This window comes from Cydia splendana, chromosome 8 (assembly GCF_910591565.1).
Source record: "Cydia splendana chromosome 8, ilCydSple1.2, whole genome shotgun sequence".
In the NCBI taxonomy this organism is placed as follows: Eukaryota; Metazoa; Arthropoda; class Insecta; order Lepidoptera; family Tortricidae; genus Cydia; species Cydia splendana.
In genome coordinates this window covers 11252377-11277348 of record NC_085967.1, presented here as the reverse complement: position 1 = coordinate 11277348, position 24972 = coordinate 11252377, and the positions used below count along the sequence as shown (strand labels likewise).

Genomic DNA, 24972 nt, shown 5'->3' with positions numbered 1-24972 from the left:
TGGCCGGTTTTTTCTTTATTGTAGGTAGGTATAGACGTAATTCCATAAATCACCCATAACAATCATTTTAGAGTACAATTTTCGGAGTTACCGGACAATCCGAAGTATTTGAAATTACCTGAATGCACCTAATCGTTAGTTATGAATAACCTAATTCTCACGCGTTCTACTGTTTTGGGTTCATTTCGTTTCATATACCCTCAGCCGGCCCTTGTGGATTAATCCGTCGATGGCGTGCAGCATTTAATCATACCATACATTTGGTAGCTTATAGCTTAATAGTATACAATCAAGTTCCAGTCTTACTCTAGCTCGATGGCCTACATAATACATTGTCGCTGTAAGAATGGCCAGCCTATTAAAGCTCAAGTGTTACTGTTATTGCAGCCAGTGGCGGATTTGCCCTTAAGGCCCAGTAGGGCGGCAAAAAATTGGGGGCGGCAAATTGTGACAAAAAATTTTGAACTCAACAAGAAATAGCTTAAAATTAAGTCAATATGATGGGTGCTGCGAAAGGGGCGGCAAAGACTTTAAATCCGCCACTGACTGCAGCACAGCGCTCGGCCCTATAGGTTAAACATGCAACAACCGTCTTTCAAAGATATAGCAATTTGTTAGGATAATAGAGTACCAATAAATAGCCTATTCTTTCATATGTGCTCGTTATCATTGTCCGGCTGGACAGTTAAATATTTCAAATTTAAGAACTTCTATGAAATTATGACGTTTAAAATAACACTTGCAGCCTGTGCTATCAAAATCGCTGCCAACTTAGCTGGTCTAACTCTAGCCTTTCGTTAGTCAGACGGTCAGACTATCTAATTCTCTATCTGCGTCCCTTCGCGGTCCCCCAACCCAATTGATAACGAATTGTGCCAATATTAAACCGCTCTGTTATCTCGGACATTGATTGCACTATAAGTATCATAGGTAGGTACCTGCCTTTTCACATAGTTACACTCCACTGTGCCAGATCGTTCCGAAAGTCAGCAACTCGCTCGGCAGTAACATTAGCGGCTTTGTTCGGCGTACTTAACCGCGAGCAGGGTCGCTGGTCAACGAGGTCAACAAACTTGTTATGAATACAAATGGGTCAGTAGGAGCCAGTGTTTAGCAAAGTAGTTCAACCTGAAATCAGCTTTAACTACCACTGTATCTCTGCTATTACTGTTCGGGTATGTACAGTCAGCTACATCTAGTTACGTATTTAATTTACAATATTCTGCAGAATTTTTGTGTCCAAGAAGGTATTAAAGATAATCGTTATTTAGATAATGAACAGGTTATGGGCCCTAAAAGCACTTTACGATGATAGCCTCTGTTTATCGCCTAAATATTAATTAATTTATAACTAGGTAACTTTGGCTTGGTAGGTACTTCGCATCTCTGCATGATTTTAATTTAGTAAAAAATATTAGAATACTTATAGGTAATTTAGATTGACAACTAAAATACAAATACTCTTTATTGCACACCTCATTACAGAAAACAATTCATACAGAAAAGAAGAGGTTAAACAACAGGCGGACTTATCGCTAAAAAGCAATCTCTTCCAGACACCCTTTAGGTTATGCTATGTTATGTGTGGTCACTGGATTGTCTAACGACAACTTTTGACAACCAGCGTTAAGAGCGCTCTTACAATAAAAGTCGAAATAATGCAAAATTGATGATACTAGTCGACGAAATTCAGGACTTTGCGCTCATTATTAGAAACAATGAGTACTTGTTCCAGTAAAAGCGTCTTCTTATCTTTATAAATATCGTTGTAAATATTAGAAAAAGGACTTATTCAATTAGTAATGATTTTTTTTCTGATGGTCGTTTCCGAAAAACCCCGTGAAGCACTGAATGGCGAGCTCTTATTTGGAAATGTTGAGAATTTTACTCTGCTAAACCTGGCTATTTTGTATTACTAATACCCTGTACTTTAGGCATATCAAACTATATTTTTCCGACATACCTTTGAGAAAGAGAAAATCAAAGTAAAACGAACTCGATTTTCTCTCCGAAACAAGTGTTAATTCCTACGAAAATCTACTTAATATCGAAGTCATTTTCATACTCAAGCAATCTGCAACGTTTGCTTATACTGTTGGTATACATTAGTGTTTATGAAATTCTACTATAATTTTTTGGCAATTTTTTGAAAACTACTCTATATTACCGATGACGCGCGCTGCGCCAGCTTAGTGCCGCGGCAGAGCTTGTAGAGGCAGGACGTGTGTCGGTCGGCTCCGCACATTTTCAACGGCGACGACGAGGTTTTTTATCATTGTGTGCGGCGGGCGCCGTGTAAAACGCTATACTGTGTGCGTGTAAACCGCAACGAGAGACTTTGATCCTAGCACTGTTTTTATAGTATTATAATTTATAATGGTACAGTTTAATAAACTACCGGACAGGATTAAAAATATTTGAAACGACCTGACATTCTATATGTATTTATTTGACTCAAGATAGTACTCAGGGTCTGATGATGGAGCCGGAAGGTGGTCACCGGTACCAATCAACCATGCAACTAAACCACTTCGTGTTTAGGCTCGTTTTATTCATCTCAACAAGATCTTTGACACAAGATAGTACTCAGGGTCTGATGATGGAGCCGGAAGGTGGTCACCGGTACCAATCAACCATGCAACTAAACCACTTCGTGTTTGGGCTCGTTTGATTCGGCTCAACAAGATCTTTGACTTAAGATAGTACTCAGGGTCTGATGATGGAGCCGGAAGGTGGCCACCAGTACCAATCAACAATGCAACTAAACCACTTCGTGTTTAGGCTCGTTTTATTCGTCTCAATAAGATCTTTGACTTAAGATAGTACTCAGGGTCTGATGATGGAGCCGGAAGGTGGTCACCGGTACCAATCAACCATGCAACTAAACCACTTCGTGTTTGGGCTCGTTTGATTCGTCTCAACAAGATCTTTGGCACAAGATAATACTCAGGGTCTGATGATGGAGCCGGAAGGTGGTCACCGGTACCAATCAACCATGCAACTAAACCACTTCGTGTTTAGGCTCGTTTGAGTCGTCTCAACAAGATCTTTGACACAAGATAGTACTCAGGGTCTGATGATGGAGCCGGCAGGTGGTCACCGGTACCAATCAACCATGCCACTAAACCACTTCGTGTTTAGGCTCGTTTTATTCGTTTCTATAAGATCTTTGACACAAGATAGTACTCAGGGTCTGATGTTGGAGCCGGAAGGTGGTCACCGGTACCAATCAACCATGCAACTAAACCACTTCGTGTTTAGGCTCGTTTGATTCGTCTCAACAAGACCTTGGACACAAGATAGTACTCAGGATCTGATGATGGAGCTGGACTGTGGCCACGGGTACCAGTCTACCATGTAACTGAACCACTTCGTGTTTGGGCTCGTTTGATTTGTCGCAACAAGATCTTTGACACAAGGTAGTACTGAGGGTCTGATGATGGATCCGGAAGGTGGTCACCGGTACCAATCAACCATGCAACTAAACCACTTCGTGTTTGGCTTCGTTCGATTCGTCGCAACAAGATCTTTGACACAAGTTAGTACTCAGGGTCTGATGATGGAGCTGGACTGTGGCCACGGGTACCAGTCTACCATGTAACTGAACCACTTCGTGTTTGGGCTCGTTTGATTCGTCGCAATAAGATGTTTGACACAAGATACTACTCAGGGTCTGATGATGATAGACAGGTACCCGTCGCCACCTTCGCGCTCCCTCATCAGACCCTGAGTACTACCTTGTGTCAAAGATCTTGTTGAGGTGAATAAAACGTGCCTAAACACGAAGTGGTTTAGTTGCATGGTTGATTGGTACCGGTGACCACCTTCCGGCTCCAACATCAGACCCTGAGTACTATCTTGTGTCAAAGATCTTGTTGAAACGAATAAAACGAGCCTAAACACGAAGTGGTTTAGTTGCATGGTTGATTGGTACCGGTGACCACCTTCCAGCTCCATCATCAGACTCTGAGTATCACCTAGTGTCAAAGATCTTGTTGAGACGAATCAAACGATCCTAAACACGATGTGGTTTAGTTGCATGGTTGATTGGTAATGGTACCTTCCAGCTCCATCATCAGACCCTGAGTACTGTCTTGTGTGAAAGATCTTGTTGAGACGAATCAAACGAGCCCAAACACGAAGTTGTTTAGTTACATGATAGACTGGTACCCGTGGCCACCTTCCAGCTCCATCATCAGACCCTGTGTATCTTCAGTGTCAAAGATCTTGTTGAGACGAATCAAACGAGCCTAATCATGTTACTACATGGTTGATTGGTATCCGTGACCACCTTAATCATCATCAGATCCTCAGTACCAGTTCGTTTTTAAACCCTCGTTGATACAAACTTTACAACCTATAGGTACCAAATGCAATGACGAAACATGTAAATAAGCGAGTAGGTACCTATAATTTCTTTCGAGTAATATACCTTCATAAGTACGAGTATGGGGCTATTCATAAATTACGTCGTTTCAAATGGGCGGAGTGGGGGTGGTCTGGACATCGGATGATGGTAACATGACGTAGGAGGAAACAGATTCATCCGAAGCTTGATTTTTGGATGATTTGAGGGGGGGGGGGGGGGGTCAAAAATCGTCAAAAATAGATGACGTAATTTATGAACAGCCCCTATGTACATTTGCACTGCATTTAGTATTTTCGTACTTACCAAATAACAGTTTTAGAACTTTAAAAGTTAAGTACAGTTAGTGTTGTTATGGTTGATTTCAATATGCTTCGCGAAGGATCAAGAATGTTTAATCCATCATTGTAGTGCGAGTGTGGTAGAAGGGATCGGCATACTGAGCTCGCACGGCCTGCCGCAGCGCGTAAAATACCTAAACTCGCTCAACGCCGAAATGTAATAGCGCTCTTAACGTAATATGTGGATACGGTGCAGTACAACGCCATCTATATCAGCTGTCAAATGAGAAACACGAATTTTTCTTAGCCTTTCACACAATCAATGAATGATGTTTTGTCTTGCTTATTACCTGCGAAATATTATTCGCGAAGGCATACAAATTCGCTTGGCACTTCAGAAGTTCGCTTTTAAAAATATGATTTCGTGAAGATCTATTAATATCAGTTGAATGCGTAAATAGCGCGGGAGTCGGTGCCGCGTGGTGCCACCGTGGGCGACGCGGGAGGTCACGCTGGACCCAGCGTATCGATACTGCTCCATTACACTACTGGACAATTATTTAATTACGAGTAGGTACTGTGACAGGTAGCGGGCACTGGAAGTTTTTACGCGCTCTAAATACGTATAAGATAAGTACATGTAGCTATAATTAATATTATTAGGTCTATGACATTTAAAGCGTTAGATTTATTTGAGCACCGCTACGACATATATATCTTATGGCGACTATCTAAAACACCATCTATATAAATGTTTCCGTTCCATCGCGTCGTGCCTAAAAACAGCAAACTGTTTGAAAAATTTAAATATATAAGCAACAAAGTAAACATTTCGAATTATCTATAGGTAACTAGTGCTATAGATAATTCGAAATGTTCATTGACGAAAATACTGAATATTAAATAGATTAGTTTCGTGAGGTGCATATAAATCAGCTGTAGAGCCTCCATCCTATATACCACATTAAATAGGTTTTAGTACCTACAAACAAAACGAGGTATTTTCCAACAGGATACGAGTATATTGGCAGGTCACACGGTCAAACGTTCACCTACAAATCGAATTTAATAGCCGACCGTAATCATAAATGATGTAGGGAGGTATTCTATGAAATGTAGAGTAATATATTATTATAGTAATAATTAATTTTATTACACAAAACAAAACACTGGAAATAATAGACGCTGACGTGTAATTAATAATTATACAGCTATAAAAGTGTCGCTTGCAGACAATCATGGGTTTTATTTTATCAAACCTTTAAAAAGTGCTAACAAATAAAACTACTTAAGATAATAAAATAACAGGCTACAGGCTGCATTAAAAAAAAACCATAGGTACTCCGTGAGGTGAAAGCCTTTGTTTCAAAGTAGTCATGGTTTTAAAGTTTTAATTAGCCCTTTAAGCACACGATATTTAGTAAAGCGCCGCATGTTCGGAATCATAAGTAAGTAATTAAAGGGTACCTAAATACCTATGTCTACCACAGGAATGAGATAGATAGGATAGACATTACAGGATTTCAGCTTTCTGCTGGATCGCATGGAGAGTTATTGGATCTATTTTCGCGCTCTGTTAGAAGTTATAATTGGAATAGTAGACGCGCTTTTAGGTAGATAGATACCTACGCTGTGTCTTAAAATAGCAGTATGTGACGTGGTGTCTCATGTTTTGTATGATTTCAATTAAGTGTTTAATGAAATGAGGTCTTTTTTTATAAGGCTGATGGAGTTGTATAGTACCTAGAATAGTACAAAAGTAGTCACACGCCAAGCTTTTAACTCTGCACAGACTTTGAAATGACAAAGTGTGGAGTGCGATCATTAACGTCGAGTTCCTATGAAAATTATCACGTTTATAAATATTTACTTTCACACTTTGCTCTGTTAAAGTCGGTGTAGGGTAAGGACAGACTTCTAGCATCTAATTGAAGTCAAACTATGACGTGGACAAACTGGAGCGAAACTGTATGGGACTTCCTTAAACAAGAGAATACTTCACTTGGATAGAATGTAATAATGTAAGTAAATTTATACCTACCTGATATAACTGAACTGCTGTCATTGTTGATATATAGAAATGCAATCTAGAATTGAACTTTCGTGACTTCTTAATTCATTTGAATATACTGCAGACGTAATAATTATCCCAACAAAAACATAAATGTGAAATGAGAGCCAAGTTCAATATTAAGAATATGTGTCGTTGTTGACTCGTTGACAAAAAAATTGAGATCTATATGGGTGCCAAGTTCTGTGTTGTGTAGAAAATCCTGAAATTATAAAGGATTTGTCTTGGCTAGTTTTTACGTATAGGGTACTTTTCTAAAATTTGATTTGTTGGTAAAAACTAGCCAAGTCAAATCCTTTATAATTTCAGGATTTTCTACACAACACAGAACTTGGCACCCATATAGATCTCAATTTTTTTGTCAACGAGTCAACAACGACACATATTCTTAATATTGAACTTGGCTCTCATTTCACATTTATGTTTTTGTTGGGATATCATTACTTTTTGTACAGAAATTACTATAGTAGGTATTCATCATAAAAGCAGTTTGCCTAAGCTGAAAAGGAGACCCTCGCTAACGCGCGGACAATTGTTAAAAAGTTTCTGTTTTCAGATTTTTTTCTTTTTTATACGCCTAATAGTCTACCTTCATGCCAAATATCAAGTTTCTAAGTGATCTAGAAGTGGGTTAGGTTTTTAGTCTATAAGTATTACCTAATTAATTTTTTTACGTCTAAATATCAATAATTTTTCCCGTTTCAGATTTATCCCTCTATATAAACCTAATAGTCTACCTTGATGCCAAATATCAAGTTTCTAAGTCATCTAGAAGTGGGTTAGGTTTTTGGTCTATAAGTATAAATTTTTTTTTCCATCGAAATCTCAATAATTTCCAGTTTTCAGATTTTTCCCTCTATATACACCTAATAGTCTACCTTGATGCCAAATATCAAGTTTCTAAATCATCTAGAAGTGGGTTAGGTTTTTGGTCTATAAGTATTAATTTTTTTATTTCCCTCGAAATATCAATAATTTCCAGTTTTCAGATTTTTCTCTCTATATTCACCTAATAGTCTACCTTGGTGCCAAATATCAAGTTTCTAAGTGATCTAGAAGTGGGTTAGGTTTTTGGTCTATAAGTATTAATTATTTTGTTTCCATCGAAATATCAATAATTTCCACTTTTCAGATTTTTCCCTCTATATACACCTAATAGTCTACCTTGATGCCAAATTTCAAGTTTCTAGGTCATCTGGAAGTGGGTTAGGTTTATGATCTATGTCAGTCAGTCACAAAAATGCCGGTTTTTAAACGTTAATTTATCAGTAACTGTTTGAGCTACGTTTATGAAATTTTGTATTTTGGACAAGCTAAGGGGCTTGAATACATGTGCCAAATTTCATTTGTGTAGGTTAAGTAGGTTTCAAGTTGTAAAGGGGTCAAAAGTAGCTTGAAATGGTTCGTGTAATATTACACACGGTTGCTGCGTCGCCAGTTCCTTTTTCTTTGAACTTGGCTGGACACGCTACCGCGTGTCTAGATTATCTAACTACATTAAATTTATCTATGTAGCTACTTAAACGTACCGATTCAGATTGACTCTATTTATTAGATTCTTAGTCATTTAACTGGCGATACTTATGAAAAGTTACTATATACACATAAACAATTAATTGATTAAAAAGAACCTACCTAAGCCTTATATTATACCTAAGAACAGCTGTAAAAAAGTACTTAATGAAATAAATGCATAAGTATGTATTTTGTACATATTTGTAAAAAAGAGACTTTATGTATGTTCATCCTATTGTAGTCGCTTGTCTAGTGTGGTCTAGTGAAAAGTAGTTTCCCTTTTGTCTTATTTACCTAATCTCAACGTCCACAGGCAGCATTAGCAACCATATCACTCTATTAGTTAACGTCTTTTTGAATACTCTACGTGCATGTCTCCGAGAAACTTTCATTTTCTTTTCATCATAATGATAATGTAGTACGACATTTACTCAGTTCGTTTCGCATGCGCAAAGCACTTAACATGAAATTTTCTAACAAAAAAGGAAATGTAGAGTTGTAGACTGTGAAAGAGAAATTGGTAATTGAATTTGTCCAAATTGGCATCAACACATCCGCGGCTAGGGTTGCCATATGGAAGAATTAAATGTACTGATAAAAATCCGGACATCACCCTAAAAATCCGGACATTTCTTGTAGCAGAGATTTGGCGTAACTTGAACGACGCCCCGGCGGCGCGCTGCTCTCTGCGGTGTACTGTATCGTGGATCTACTACTTTTCCCTTTCCCTTCGCCCGATCCCGTAGCCCCCTCCCCGGGCGCGCATTTAATTTTTATAAGGTCATTCCAAAAAATCCGGACACATGCCAAGTCCGGCCGCAATCCGGACAAAGGGTCAAAAACCCGGACATGTCCGGACAAATCCGGACGTATGGCAACCCTATCCGCGGCATGATCAAGGCCAGTGAAACGATAAACGACTCCGACAGATGAAATAAGCGATTGCACGCTTTGCTCATCCCATACACGCGCGGCGTCACTTTTACCGTTTATATAGATAACTGATAAAGTCGAAAATTGCGTTGCTCTTTGATCCCTCTAACGAGTATATTAGAGAAAGTGTACCTCCCAAACGATGGACTCGCGGACACTTGACCAACATATGTATTCACGAACCATTTGGATTCGACTGAAGAGCGCGTGCCCATTATTCCTAGACCCCTATTATAGTAGCCAGTATTATGGATAATCGGAGATCAAACTTACCTACACTGGTTGTATTTTGAAAACGTAAGAAGTATTGTAAATATCAAACCAGGTGTCTCACATCCACAAATCATACCTGCAATGGCGCAGCCGCAAATTATTCTATGTTCTATGAGTCACTAAGTAGACTTCCGCAGTGGAACTTGTTGTTTGCACGAAATCGTACTCGCTCTCATCATACTACTTTCTTAAGCCATTAAATTAATTTGTTTAACATTAGATACCTACCTAACATTTTGCAATTAGTTTAAATAGGTACCTATTGAAACATGATTTATTTTAGGTACATATCCATTTATCGATCCAACAAGAATAAATAACTAGCAGGTAAGAAACGCACGAGCAGCTCTAACAGAAACTTAAACTTTAAGAAAAAAAAAGCCTTAGCGTTAAAGGCGCCATGAGATGAGAACCATAAATTGAAACCACTCCCTAGTCCCGTGATTCTATTTGGTATGGACTCTTTAGCTAGTTCGTACCTAGTGATCCAAAGGACTCGAGCCTTTTAGCTCTTTATTTAGGGCTCGCCTCATCTCTTGACGCCTAAAAGGCTAAAAGGCTATTTAGCTCTTTAGCCCCCGAGCCTAATTCTATTTAAGAGCCTAGACTCTTGGGGCTTAATAAGGTTATTAGCCCCAAGAGTTTAGGATCTTAAAACCCCTCCTCTCCCACGGCTCATATATGAGCAGGGCCGGATTAAGCATGTCGGGGCCCCTAGGCAGTGCGAAGCTCGGGGCCCCCTACAGTAAATTCTGCACACAGCACATTCAGTACAGGGAAAAAAAAGTTTGCGTTTTTAATTTCAATCTTCAGGCGTCGGCCGAGCCGATCCAAATCGAACGATGTCTGTTTCGCGCTTATTGCGTGGACATAAAGCTTTATCCTATCGGTTTTTGCCGATTCCGCGTCGCGTCAAGTGTGGGGAGAGCCCTTTAGGCTTAAGGCCAATTCCCAGTGGAATACCAAAGATGAGAGCTTCAGCGTCACTTTCTTATCTACCTCTAATAGCCAATTTTAAGCGAGGCTAAAAGCTAAGCTCAACTAGTGCCGCAAAGTTGATTTTCTCAATAGTTAATATTTTGAGAGGCTGGACAGCCATTGTCCGACCATAAGACCAAACGCCGAGCCACATGATTAGAATCAACCTAGTAAAGACCTAATAAAGAATTTCCATATATTAAAATTACTTAATTTACTAGAGTTAGACCAAGATAAGCCTGTAACAATATTGATAGCAATCGCAGTGCAAGTGTTATTTTAAACGTCAAAACTTCTACGAAATTATGACGTATAAATAACACTTGCACTGTGTATGCTATCAAAATCATTGTAGACTTTTCATGGTCTAGGTACCTCTATTAATTCACCAGTCAAGCTAACATGTAGATACAGGGTCAATTAAAGAAGCAAAAATAAACGCGAGCGCAGCGAGCGCGTTTTTTTTTGACAATATCGCAAATTGTGAAACCGTGTTAAAAGGCTCGATCGGTATCGATCTTCATCTGGTTCTAAAAGTCCGGAGTGCATGAGGCGAGCTTTCATGCAAAGTCAAAGCCGTGCTTCATCAGGCTTCAGAATAAATAATTCAGCACAGACACGAACCAATGTCCTTTGTATTAAAAAGTGAGACCGCAGACCGAGCTTGGCGCAGCGACGCCAAAGGCTAAGCTGAAGTAGAGGAGATATGGAACACAATAAACCAATGGTAAATTGAGGCTGAAGGTCGAGCATTCCTTTGAAAAACTGGGAACACTTTCGTCTCTTTCTTTTTCTTTGTTTTAATCAATCTAGTCCTCGTGATTCTGAGTCGAAATAACCCAAAAGTTGTTGGTTGTTCGAAATTTTTTTCGAACCATTTTCCCTGAAAACCTCAAATTACAACTTTACAACAGGTACCTACGCAGAATGCGCCTCGTAAACTTTTACGTATTGCTTCAATTTTATTACAGTATTTCATTAATTTAAAGAATGAAATAAAAAAACAATAATTTGTTATTCATTATTATAAGAATAAAAAATTTACTCATGAATTTTGAGCCTATGGAACAAAATTTTATTTGGTGCGCGCTGAGCCGCCAGGGACCCCTAGCCGAGGCGGGGCCCCCAAGCCGAAGCGGGGCCCCTAGGCAGTTGCCTACTTTGACTTAGGGTTAATCCGGCCCTGTATATGAGCCGCAACGCTTATGGTGACGTCACATCGTGGGACTGGACAAGATAGAACTAGGCTCGGGGGCTAAAGAGCTAAATAGGCTTTGTTTTTAGGGGCTTAATAAGGTTATTAGCCCCAAGAGTCTAGGCTCTTAAATTGAACTAGGCTCGGGGGCTAAAGAGTTAGTAGGCTTTTAGCCTTCAAGGATTGAGGCGAGCCCTAAAAAAAAGAGCTACAAAGGCTCGAGTCTTTTGGATCACTATTCGTACCTATAGGGTCACAAAATCAGCAAACGCAGTAAAAACAAAGTTTGCGTCCTTCATGCAAAAATACTTAACTATTTTGCACCAAGAGACGGTGGACCGCAAAAAAAAACAGGAACTCCTTTTGACCCTATCGTTTCGAAATGATTTACAAAGTAAATGCCCGAGAACAATAGTTACTCGATGTAAAATGTATAGCAGGATCGTAATAATTAAGAAATATTTTTAAGAATATTCGAAAACTACCAAATGTGCCAGTGAGTAGGTTGCATGTCCGACCACGCATGCGTCCGCGCCGTCCCTTGCGCCGGAGCATTGACGTGTTGTCTGACTCACCGCCGCGTGAATGTCTTTTAGGTTCCTCATTTGGATTTGTCATTGACTTATAATAACTGCCTCGTAATGAACATGTTTTATAGATATTAATGTATTTATAGTTTTTTTTATTACTATTAAGTATAGTGATAACGTAACCGGTCCGTCTCGTGGGTATTGCCACGATCGGAATGAGCAATACCGGTGTCATCACTGTAGAGCACCGCATGTATGCTAAGTACTCAATCTCAGTATACTTTGGCAGTCACTCGTTAGTTGTAGCGGTCGAGTTTATTTATAATTGTTATGTATTTTTGATGTTCACATCATACATGTATTTCACTGTTACGTCAATTAAATTACGTTATGAAAGTGTTATGGACTAGGATTAGGTAGGCTTTGGACAGATACACTTTAGGTTCATTTGAATAGATATAAGTGACATAACCATGAAAATAAACGAAACTAGTGAAACTACCATAGGTACAATAGTGTACCTTTACCTTATTATTATTTGTTGTTTCTCCGTTGAAAAACTTACGGGTACCTACAGTGGCGTAGCTAGCATGGGTGGCACCCGGGGCGGAAATTGTCGGTGTCACCCCAAAATTCAATCAAATTGTAAAATATAATTATTTAAAAAAGTAATAGTAATTTATGTTTAATATTCCATAGCTCACAATATACTCCATCGCTTTCATTTTAGATTCCATGAACTCTCAATAGTCCACACCCTGGCGGGTGTTGCCTCTGCGTGCGTTCTATGACACGGGGACAGCATCCGCTCGGTGTAAAGCCCCCCATTCACACTCCTACCTTGTAGTCCGCCTCGTCGGGTAGGATTGTGTATGGGAGTTGCGGACTACGAGCCGTCCTACTGTTTAGCCGTTTGTAGGACGGCTCGTAGTCCGCAACCCCCATACACAATCCTACCCAACGAGGCGGACTACGAGGCGGACTACAAGGTAGGAGTGTGAATGTGGGGCTTAACCCACATTTCATAAGTGTAAAGGGGCATCTACATGTTGGCTTGGGCTCCGCGCACGCCTCCCAAAGGTCCGAGTCATCATTGTCCCGTGAAAGATATACAAATAATTTATGTTAAAAAAAATTAAAAACTTTTTTGCCAAGTGCGAGATTTGGAAGAGATTCTGTAAAATCCCATTTCACAATGAATTTCAAATAGTCACTCTGGACTTTTACCCCAATTACAAGCAGTGACATAGTTTCTCAATTACAGAAATAATCACATAATAAAAAAAAACCTTTCTGAATAAAAAAAACCTACGAGGCCAACATATTATTGTTACATACCAGGTGCCCACGAAGAACCCGAGAGATTTTAACCACGCATTTCTGAGGCCAAAATAAGGAAAAAATACTAAAAGACTACGTCAATTTCGCCAAAACAAAATTGAGTTTCGATTTTTTGTACGTATTTGTACATACAATGTAAATTCTATAATTTGTAAAACTGTCACCCAAAAATAATTTTAACTTTTTTTGTCAATTACAGAAATATAGATTGTCAAGCAAATCTTGTCAGTAGAAAAAGGCACGAAATTCAAATTTTCTATGAGACGATATCCCTTCGCGCCTACATTTTTCAAATTTGCCGCCTTTTTCTACTGACAAGATCTGCTTGACCAACTATAATCACATAATTTAAGAAAAAAACCTTTACAATGGTCCTGAATAAAAAAAACCTACGAGGCGCCAACATATTATTGTTACATACCAGGTGCCCACGAGGCACCCAAGAGATTTTAACCACGCATTTCCGAGGCCAAAAGAAGGAAAACATATTAAAAAAGTTTACGGCAGTTACCCGTAAAAAAAAGTTATTTTTCGATTTTTTGTACGCATTTGTACATAAAATATAAATACTATTTGTAAAACTAACACTCAAAAAGAATTTTAACTTTTTTGTAAAACCTAGTTTCTGCAAAGTGTACCTACTTGTCACTTTTTTACATTCTATCAATAAGGATATTTGGACTAGGTCCCATTGCAGTAAAGTAACAATATAAAGATGTTTTTTTTAGCTGGTTGGTGGTACTGGACTCTGAAACTAGGCGAATTCCAAAACAGTTTATAGGACAAATGTCCTAAAATAAAAAAATAAAAAATGTAAAATTAGTCATTAAATATGATCAGGAATATACTGTCAAAATCTCTCGGGTTCCTCGTGGGCACGTTGTATATTATTTCCTTAATGGCGATTGTGCAATCTGCCACAGTTTTACGAATTTTTATAGATGACACTACTGATGTTCACGGTCGGGTGTCACCCCTAAATGGGTGAGACCCGGGGCGGGCCGCCCCCGCCGCCTCTCCCTATCTACGCCACTGGGTACCTATATACAGTATATACAACCCCGTCATTAAATAAGCGTGCGTGGGGATACCTTAAGATTCAACACGTAGATACCCTTTAGACAAGTTTGCTGTTTTAGTATTATGTACCTACATGTTATAATACACACAATAATTGTAAAATTAACCAAGTTTTTTTAAAATAATATACATACTAAAATAATACCTATTGAATAAATTATATAGATCTTTACACACTATAATCTCTTGACATTTTTTAGATCATATCCTTATAGAGATTGTGCGGAAAGAGAAGAGTCGTGAAATATATGGGGCCCCAATACATTTCACTATTGGGCATTTCACGACTCTTCTCTTTCCGCACATAGACTCTACATATGTATAATGTACCTCTACCTAGAAGTATAAAATTGACAACTCTACATACTTTTTTATTGGGCTTTTTTATGTTTTGCGAAAATTATGTACGTCACCAGCTATAATATGTTACACAACGAAGGCTGCAAAAATATCTGACACGATCTTATTTGTAGAGCCATAAGAGCGTGTCACATATTTTTGTGGCCTTCGAAGAGTAACATATTATTGCAGGTCACTGTACAGTCAACTGTAAAAATATGGGTGTAGACAACTTACTCAAAAATATGTCCCATAGTTCTTAATTCACTGACATACGAGTGGGGATATATTTTTGAGATGATTTATACAGTTGAACCTATTATTAGTAACATATTATTGCAGGTCACTGTACAGTCAACTGTAAAAATATGGGTGTAGACAACTTACTCAAAAATATGTCCCATAGTTCTTAATTCATTGACATACGAGTGGGGATATATTTTTGAGATGATTTATACAGTTGAACCTATAACAAAACCAGAAGTTGGTTACTTTGTTGACTGGCCGGTAGATATTTATAAGTTGGCGACAAAGTCTTGAAACCTTTTAGATTGTTACCAAAGCATCATTCGTATATTAAAAACTAGCGGTAAAAAATATGAATGCTTGTCAAGTTAATAAAATTGATCTTTATATCAATAAGTACTTAGTATAAATAATATCACAAAATACGTCAGCATAAAAAAACAGCACTTACTTATTACACGAAGATCGCTTGAAAAGATATAAATACAAAGGTACGTTTTAAAGTTCCTTCAATGTTTTTCTTAGGATATCCAAGTAGATGTGAGCGTGTTTCTCCTGAAAGATGAGCGCGGGGCGCAGGCGGATCGACTTTTCTCCGCATATGCCGCTCAGAACACCTGCAGCAAGAAATAGTATGAATAAAACAACATTAGCTGCATGTTCAATGGGGTTCAAAACTGCCAACTACTAGGAACTCAAGTCTGTTAAGTTCAAATTTGAGGAAATGACTCATTTATACTCATTCACTCGTCTGTAACTACTTGGCCAGCAATCCGTAAATTCCCGCGTCACCTGTCTATGTATGCACTATGAATTAAATATAAATAGCGTAACATCTTACCATTTTTCTTCAAATTGTTATTAATTTTGTCCCTCACTTTAGCACTAGGGGAACAGAATGCTAAGAACGTGCCTCGGCCGCGGACTCTTCCTATCGCGTTGGAAAATTCTTTCTCGAGTACATGTAAACCATCTTTCAATACTTTTCCAGTTTTCTGAACATTAATTAATAGCTGCTCTTGCTCAATGATCCGAAGTACTTGGTCCAGAAGGGTCAACTTTCCAGGGTCTCCGCTCCAGGTGTTGAAAATTCTGTAACCCTGTGCAGGCCTACAATAGACCACAACTTCAATTAACTTAAGCATAATATATATTAGCATGTCGGTGGCAAACAAGCATACGGCCCGCCTGATGGTAAGCAGTCACAGTAGCCTATGGACGCCTGCAACTCCAGTGGTGTTACATGCGCGTTGCCGACCCATTAAAAACCTGTACACTCCTTTTTAAGGTTCCGTACCAAAAAGCTAGGTAGGTACAATAGGAACCCTTATGGTGTGACTCTGTTTGAAGAACCGAAAAAGAAGAAGAAGAGGATTTAGGGGATCGGAATCATCGGAAGCTTAGTTGGTCACAGTGTAGTGTAAGTACCTACTCTGTCACTTAAAACCCGTTTCCGTCCCGCTAATTATAACAATACCTACCTATTTAGATTATTCAATTCGAAAAACCAGGAATATTTGGGTCCTTCGCTCGGGGATTAGAAGTTATAATATATCACACTCGTACAAGGTGTCATCCCATGTGGGCTAGAAAAGTTTGGAACTTCTATATAGGTTTACCTACTCGTAAATGTTGTCTTTCACCGATACTTATGCTAATTATATACTAGTAGGTTACTATGTTATCGGTTGACATTGATCTCATTCTAATATCTATAGGGCGTCACCCACGTTAAGTTATGGCATTGAATTAAGTATTTTACCATAGGCTTAGATAATCTGCCATCCCCATCTGTCATACCTAAATCGAGAATAAGTTCTCGATAGGTATTCACACTTCACACCAATTTTGTTTGTGTTTCCAATAGAGATTCACGATGTGCGAGGATGCGTAGCGAAGGAATGGGTTTGTTAAAAACCAATAGAATCACTGCAGTTACCTATCCTCGCTCAGCGCATATATTTCTATCCTGGTAGCATAGCATATAACTATGTATATGCACAGTGGCGGATTTGCAGTCTTTGCCGCCCTAGGCCCCAGGCCCTGTCGCCGCCCCCCTTTCTCAGCATCAGCACCCATCATATTGACTACATTTAGGTCAGGCAACAAAAAGGTATAGTTAGAGGGAAATGCTTGGGACACATTTTTAACTTAGTAACTTTGTTGGACTCGTAGGCCCTTGAGCGGGCGGGGGTAGGGGGTTTGAACGTCCCATTTTTCGGTTTTTCGCTTATAATATCTCAGAAACTATGCATCCTTGTGACATGATCATTATACAAAATGAAAGCTGATTAAATTTGCTACAAGTTTGATACAGTCGAGTTTTTCGACCGGTAAGTAGATTGTTTAGTTTTTGAGATATCCGCTCTTGAACGTCTGTAATTTTGCATTACATTTCCTACAATAATATTCACGGTGCTCACGAGGAAAGGAACCCGAAAGATTTTAACAGTTTATTGGGTAGTTTTATTTATTACTAATCACATTTAAAGACTAAAATGTCCTTTCAACTTTGACGTATGACTCCACACTCGCAAACTTCACGGTGATTTCACAGTTTAGTTCGCGCCAAGATGGCTGAAAAGCATCAGCTGATCGGTTTAACTGTCATTTATCTGAGACAGGGCCCTCGACACTCGTGCGCGAATCGCGGCACGAAGCCGCGAACGCGAGTGTTTCGTCGATTTCGCAGATTGTTCGCGCCTCCGTGCGTTCGCGCGAACTAGCAAGACTCCACATTACACACTATTCTGGTTAGCTCCGTTGACGCGGGCCGAAAAACCGACTAAAAACGGGGAACAAGGCGCGAAGGCGTGAACGATCTTCGCGCCGCGATTTGCGCACAAGTGTGCCATCTTGGCGCGAACTAATTAAACTGCGAAATCACCAAGATATCGAAAAACTTGACTGAGTAAAACTTGGAGCAAATTTAATCAGCTTTGATTTTGTATAATGATCATGCCGTTAGAACGCATAGTTTCCGAGATATAAGTTTAGTGAAAAATCTAAAAATGGGACCTTCAAACTCCCCCCTTCCCCGGCCTTAGGGCTAGAGTCCGTGCGGAAAGAGAAGAGTCCTGGAATGTATTGGGCTCCATACATTTCACGACTCTTCACTTTCCGCACAGACTCTACTGCCGGGGACTTTTGATATGTTCACCTCCTAACTAGTTCAAACAAAGTTACGAAGTCAAAAATTGTATTCCAAACATTTCCCTCTATCCTTTTTTTTTGAGAATTCGTTACCTGGCCTAATTTTGAGTTAGGTATTTCTTGTTATCATCAGCGAATTTTTTGTCAGAATTTGCCGCCCCTAATATCTTGCCGCCCTAGGCCCGGGCCTACTGTGCCTTATGGGAAATCCGCCACTGTATATGCATCAAACGGCTGGTGCATATATTTAGTGTTACAAGTCTGAGTAGGTGCAAAAGGCAGAAAAATTACATAAAACATTCTCCGGGCCGTCGGGTGTTAATTATAAAGTAAGACCACTTACTTGAACTCCGAAGACGTAAAAAACCCGCCCGTGAGCATTTTCTTACTGAATGTGACTAAGTCCGGGGGTGAGGGCAAGTTGAAGTGTTCGTGGCCCCACATCTTGCCCGTCGGGCCGCACCCCGTCTGAACCTCGTCTACGATGAAAGCTACTCCCATCTAACAACATTTTTAATCGTTTTGTATAGTATTTAAAACAAAGAGGAACTGATTACACTATGAGTAGATTGAGACAATGTGCAAAAAATATTCTGTATATGCTCAGTGACTTTATTACGACACGGCACGCTAACGAGTCGCATTAGGTACCTACAGTACAGCTGGCATAAGATAAAAATGAAAAAAAAAGCAAGGCTCACTCGCTCACTCAATCCTCAACTTACTTGCTTGCAGATCTGCTGAAGGCTCTGGAAGAACTCCGGGGACGCTTCGTTGTCTCCTCCCTCAGACTGTATCGGCTCCACAACTACGCCCGCCACTGGCCTACAGCATTTTAGGCGTTCTTCTATGATACACGCTACGTGGGCAAGACATCTATGTAACATAAACAACTCAAATACATGAGAGATACGAAATGGAATTAGCTGCCCTTAATTAAAATACCTAATTAATCAAATTTTACCACAAATCAATTTTTTTTTAAGGATCCAGGACCCAGGAACTTTGACACAGCTAACTAAACTATTACCTAACCTAGTTAATAGTGACCCTGCCTACGAAGCAGGAGGTCCTAGGTTCGAATCCTAGTACAAGCACTTATTTGTGTACTTATCACAGAAATTAGTTCCTGATTTCTTTTTGTGAAATTATGTGTATTTAACTTTCCTTTCATATTTTATTTTACCCTCTAATGTAATCTCACTGCTGAGGTGAAAAGTTGTATGTGCCACACGAGATGACGATTTTTTGCACCTCGTGTTAACGTCACTCGCTATGGTCAAGGTTTTAAATTAGGTAGAATCTGTCGCTACCTCGAGGTCCTCGGGACTCTAAATCAGCACTCACAGCAAAAACTAACTTTGCTCTTGTTGCACAGGAAACGTTGCTATAGGAAGTATAGGAGAAAGCATTACCTTTGGTCTTCCTCACAGTTATAGGCTTTATTTTCATGAAGTGGGTACTTGTATCTCGGGAATGGGGCCACGGGCCAATCGAAGGCCGGGCAATCCATTTTGTGTATTGGTTTCGATCTCGTGGTGGATAAGGCTCCGAAGGCGCGACCGTGGAAACATCCCTGAAAGTTTAAAACTAGCCGGGAAATGTAGAAACACTTCATGTCGTAAATGTTACAGCTAGACAAATTTGATTATATTACTCGACTAATTGTAACTATAGGTACCATCACGCTCCGCGAGTGTTGCGCCATTTAGGGTCCTAGCTTAATTGGTTGTTCAATACTTACGCTATAGAATTTCCAATTTAGCGAGAACCCTAAATGGCATAACAAATCCCATGTGGTGACTGTACAATGTACCTATGTAATAACGAGTGGTATATACCTCTATATGATTCTACCTAAATGTAATTGGACCATTCCAATCCAGCTATCATGTACAAACATATTAATTTCGTATAGGTACATATTAAGTAGGTACCTACATTTTTGGCAACGTTTCTAATCGATGACTATTTTTCACTTAGCATTTTTCACGTCCATTGTGATAAAAAAAATAATCCTATATTTAAGTAGTATAAGTACCTATACCTGAAAATCTTAAGAAAATTCGCGTTTGTACTTAAACGGTTAACATTTTAGTGGAATGCTCCAATGACTAATAAATAATTTAATTTACAGGTAAATAAAAATCTACCCAAAAAGACATGATAGCCAAGTCCGGCGACCCCGGCAGTTGGTTCAACATGCAGGACGCATTTTCCTCAGGCGTGAAGTCCACCCGCCCCCCGCGTTCCTTGTTGCGGTACCAGAAGAAGGCGCACTTGTACGCGTTCTCGAGAGAACAGGCGCCACACATCATCGTGTACACGTGGTTCATGCAGCGCGGCGCAAAACCGAGCAACACACGCTTGAGCTTCGATGGCCAGTCGGCCGGTGGAAACACTAAGAGCGCTGGCCGATTGATAAGGGATTTCTGTAAATATTAATAAACGTAAGCTATGTAACGCGCTGTAAGTAAGTAGTAGTCCCGAACTATGTTCTCGCGATTTGCAAATAAAAAGCCATTTTAGAGTGCTAGTCCCTGATCAAAATTTTATCAGTAAATGTTAGGAAATTATCCCTTATTTTTTTATTTTTTACGTTTCCAATATAAACGAGGGTCAACATGGATGTCACGCTGATACGGATCCGCACGTCGCTCCGGTGCGGTGTGAGTGAGACAGCTCTATGCACCTATGTGGAATGTCTCGATCCTCATCAACGTGAAGACCCTTTAAGTCGTTTAACATTGACACACATTCGAAATACGAGTACCTACTTACAAGGGCATGTTTATCTTCAAATGCTCCCAGCAACGCAGGGTGGTTGTATCCTATTGGGACCGACGATATTTGGGTAAAGACGTCCAGAAACTCGTTCCCGTCCACGTCCACGAAGTAATTGCCAGCGCACTTATCATAGTCGCCAAACAGCTGCACAGATTGAGCTTGCTGAAACAAATATTATGGATTTTTTTAATTTATATACATATTTGTTAGACGAAAACTTTTATTAAATCGCGACATGGCTGGCTATTACCTACACTAATTAAACCTCAGGATCCCTTGAAGTTACCTACTTCGTTAAAAAAACAATAAATATTCCACTGTCCATTATTAGATGACAAATATTTGTATAAGTAATAGTCGAAGGCAATACCTGTATACTGTTAAGTTCAGTAAACAACAACTGTGATTTGCGCCCCGGCACCGATGTTTTGACTGATGGCTTCTCTGGCTCTTGGAGTGTCACAGAGAGGCCCCTGGAATCTGTGTGCACAGAATCTCGTACATTTAGGTACTTCTTCTGTTTTATTGCGACAGTAAACCGCGCCCTTGGCATGGGCATGAATAATAATAAAGTTCATTCATATAGATCTCCAGCATACAAAAACATAGAGCAAAAAAAAATTATCGACTTAAATACGTCACCATGCTATGCGCTAACTCGGATAATTTTGAAATGTTCATAATAAATAAGAAACAGATAAAAGAAAGCCTAAAGGCTGTTGCAGCAACTGTCCAAACAAGGGAGATACAGTCAGCAGCAGAAGTTGCTAAGCGGGCGAGGTGTTCAAAATGATCTTGACGCGACTTTATTGTTAAGAGAATAAGAGCGTGTCAAGGTAATTTTGAACACCTCGCCCGCTTAGCAACTTCTGCTGCTGACTGTACCACGAAAACGAAGTCTGTCTGCGAGCCAATCGAATATAGCAAGAGGCAAGAGTGGACTAAAAGCTCCGACACCATTGGTCGGACACAGTGTAGATATCTAGTATAATACGATGTGTATCTATAATGTAATTTTTTTCACAACTATGCTCTCTAACTTGAACTTATGCTGTTCCCAATTTGGCTAACTTATACTTACATTTTATAGCGGGCAACAACGCATTCTCGGGAACCTTCATTATACGGAACATGTTTATTCCCTTCAGTATCTAACTAAGTACAAGTAACTAATCAGAAACCAAAGATCTTGTATTTACGGGAACAAGTTGATCAGCAATCAATTCAAATACATGGCGAAAGCCCAATGTCAATATTCACAATTGTCAATATAAAATACACAGATAACGCAATAGGTACATACAAAAAAAATACAGCCGATTTGTGTCAACCATTGTCAACGATGCAAACATCAATTCAATGCGGAAACTTTTTAGACGTTGCCTTTGACCAAAGAGTCCTTTGACTTCAACTGCTTCAACCTCTAACAAGTTCTCGTGTCTAAAATTGTTAAGCGATTGTTATTATGTAAAAAAAAAGCCTGACAACAGTTTATTTAACCCTGAGATAGTGTCGCTGCAAACAGCTTACGTATGGCAATAATGTGCGTACGTCATGTATAGTCGGGGTAGTGGGCATTGGCTTCATGTTGATACTCGTATGATGTCAAAACATTGCTTCCAGAGAATTCGGTTCTTTCAATTTACCTATTCGTCAAAATCTGATTCTAAATATTCAATATTTATATATTCTTCGTTTTCTGACTCTGACGAAGTCTCATTTTCATCAGATGTTGTGTCGCTTTCAGGACCACCAACCTCGATTATAAAACGTACAGTCTCCAATTCGATTATAGGATTTTTATCGTCGATCAACATAATAGTGTAGTAAATAAAGGTGGTGGACCCCGCAGTAATTCCTCAGCCAGAAAAAAATTTACAGTATGATAAAGTATCAATTAATAAAAAGTATTGTATAAATTTCCAAAGAATAATAATAATAGAAATAAAGTAAATACCTAAAGTCTTAAATCGTTAATATCTTTTTACGGAAAAATGCTCCGTTCAAACTTTCTTCACCAGACATATTCATGTAACGTATTGCAACAATATATGAAATATCAAAAAAATATCCCAGCAGAAATACCAGTATTAATAAAATAAAATTTTTTGGCGTGTCTTGGACCAGAAAATTGCTCAGTCTAATTTTTTCACTGGAATGCCATTTTATTGCTGTTTTATACCTACAAAATGAAAATCTAAAAATTTTTCACTCTCAGTTTTTAATAGTTCTATAATACATACATTTCGATACGCATTTTTTTTGGATTTTTTTACCCACTGCGCCAAATTATATTCTAAGATCATATAAGAAGAAAAAAATGACAGAGCAATTTTCCGATGAAAATGAGCGTCAAAAAAAGGAAGTATCATAAAAAAATATTCTCATGTTTGACAAAACTTTTAGATTTTTTTCTAGTATCACATACTGATACAAATAACTTATTTTGTAAAATAATTTTGGACTGAGGAATTACTCGGTTCAATATATAATCATATTTGTGTTTTTACCTAACTATGGAGTGTTTTTTTTTTTGGATATTTATAATGTTAGGTTCGGCTCATACTATACAATAACCAAGCTAAATTTCATCGACTGAGAAATTAATGCATGGGTCTCCATACAACAACTTGCTTCATTTACTACACTAATAAACCTTAAATGAAATATTAAAGTTTAAACCAAACAATTAACCAGTTCAATAAAACCGCACTATAAACTGTCAATACCGGTCATGTCAACAACCAACTTTAAAACATTGTTTATAATTGTCATGTTTTGTCTATGTAATCCTTCGTCTTTTTTAAGCTGTAAGTATTTGGTTGCATTCACTACAATTTTTTTCGCATCTTTGGGATTTTTTTTTGGCATTTTTGTAATAAAACCGTTTATATTTGAATATATTCGTAGATATTTTCCGTTTGTTTACATCGGTGACATTCGATGACATCCAACGTTCGTTGTCAAAGAGTATTTGTTGCCAGTAAAAGAAATTAGTACCATTGAAAATCCGCAAAATGGCGAGGGTCAAATAAACTGTTGTCAGGCTTTATAATGTAGTAAATAAAGGTAGTGGACCCCGCAGTAATTCCTCAGCCAGAAAAAACTTTACAGTATGATAAAGTATCAATAAATAAAAAGTATTGTATAAATATCCAAAGAATAATAGTAATAGTATTTAAGTAAATACCTAAAGTCTTAAATCGTTAATATCTTTTTACGGAAAAATGCTCCGTTCAAACTTTCGTCTCCACCGGAAATATTCATGTAACGTATTGCAACAATATATGACATAACAATAAAAAAAATCCCAGCAGAAATACCAATAACTTATTTGGTAAAAAAAATTCGGACGGAGGAATTACTCGGTTAAATAAATAAACAGCTTTGTATGTTTACGTATAAATACCTAACTTAGGAGTGTTTTTAGGGTTCCGTACCTCAAAACGAAAAAAAAGAACCCTTATAGGATCACTCGTGGGTCTGTCTGTCTGTTTGTCACAGCCTATTTTCTCGGAAACTACTGGACCAATTAAGTTGAAATTTGGTACACATATGTAAATTAGTAACCCAAAGATGGACATATTTTTTGTATAATTTAAAAATACATAGGTTCGAAGTTATTTAAGAAAATACAAATAGCCAAAAAATGACCATTCCCCCTGTATCTCCGAAACTACTGGGTCTAAAATTTTGAAAAAAATACACAAAATAGTTCTTAACCTATAGATGACAGGAAAACCTATTAGAAATGTGCAGTCAAGCGTGAGTCGGAATTATGTACGGAACCCTAGAAACGCGAGTCAGACTCGCACTTGGCCGGTTTTTTTTGGATATTTATAATGTTAGTTTCGGCTCATACTATACAATAACCAAGCAAAATT

The 24972-nt window shown here is 38.7% G+C and overlaps 2 protein-coding genes across 2 annotated transcripts in view; one reads left to right on the top strand and one right to left on the bottom strand.

The window, feature by feature from the left end:
- LOC134793142 (F-box only protein 21-like) overlaps positions 1–24972 on the top strand; it is a 155441-nt gene that overhangs the window by 47955 nt on the left and 82514 nt on the right. The gene's annotated exons all lie outside the window — the stretch shown is intronic.
- On the bottom strand, positions 15574–21641 carry LOC134793047 (4-aminobutyrate aminotransferase, mitochondrial-like). The gene is made up of 8 exons (XM_063764572.1): positions 21459–21641; positions 21083–21250; positions 20455–20733; positions 19717–19877; positions 19027–19177; positions 18645–18802; positions 15990–16258; positions 15574–15765 (listed from the first exon to the last, which is right to left on the bottom strand). Exons 1-8 carry the CDS (start codon positions 21639–21641, stop codon positions 15647–15649), a joined length of 1488 nt encoding a protein of 495 aa, XP_063620642.1. The 3' UTR covers positions 15574–15646.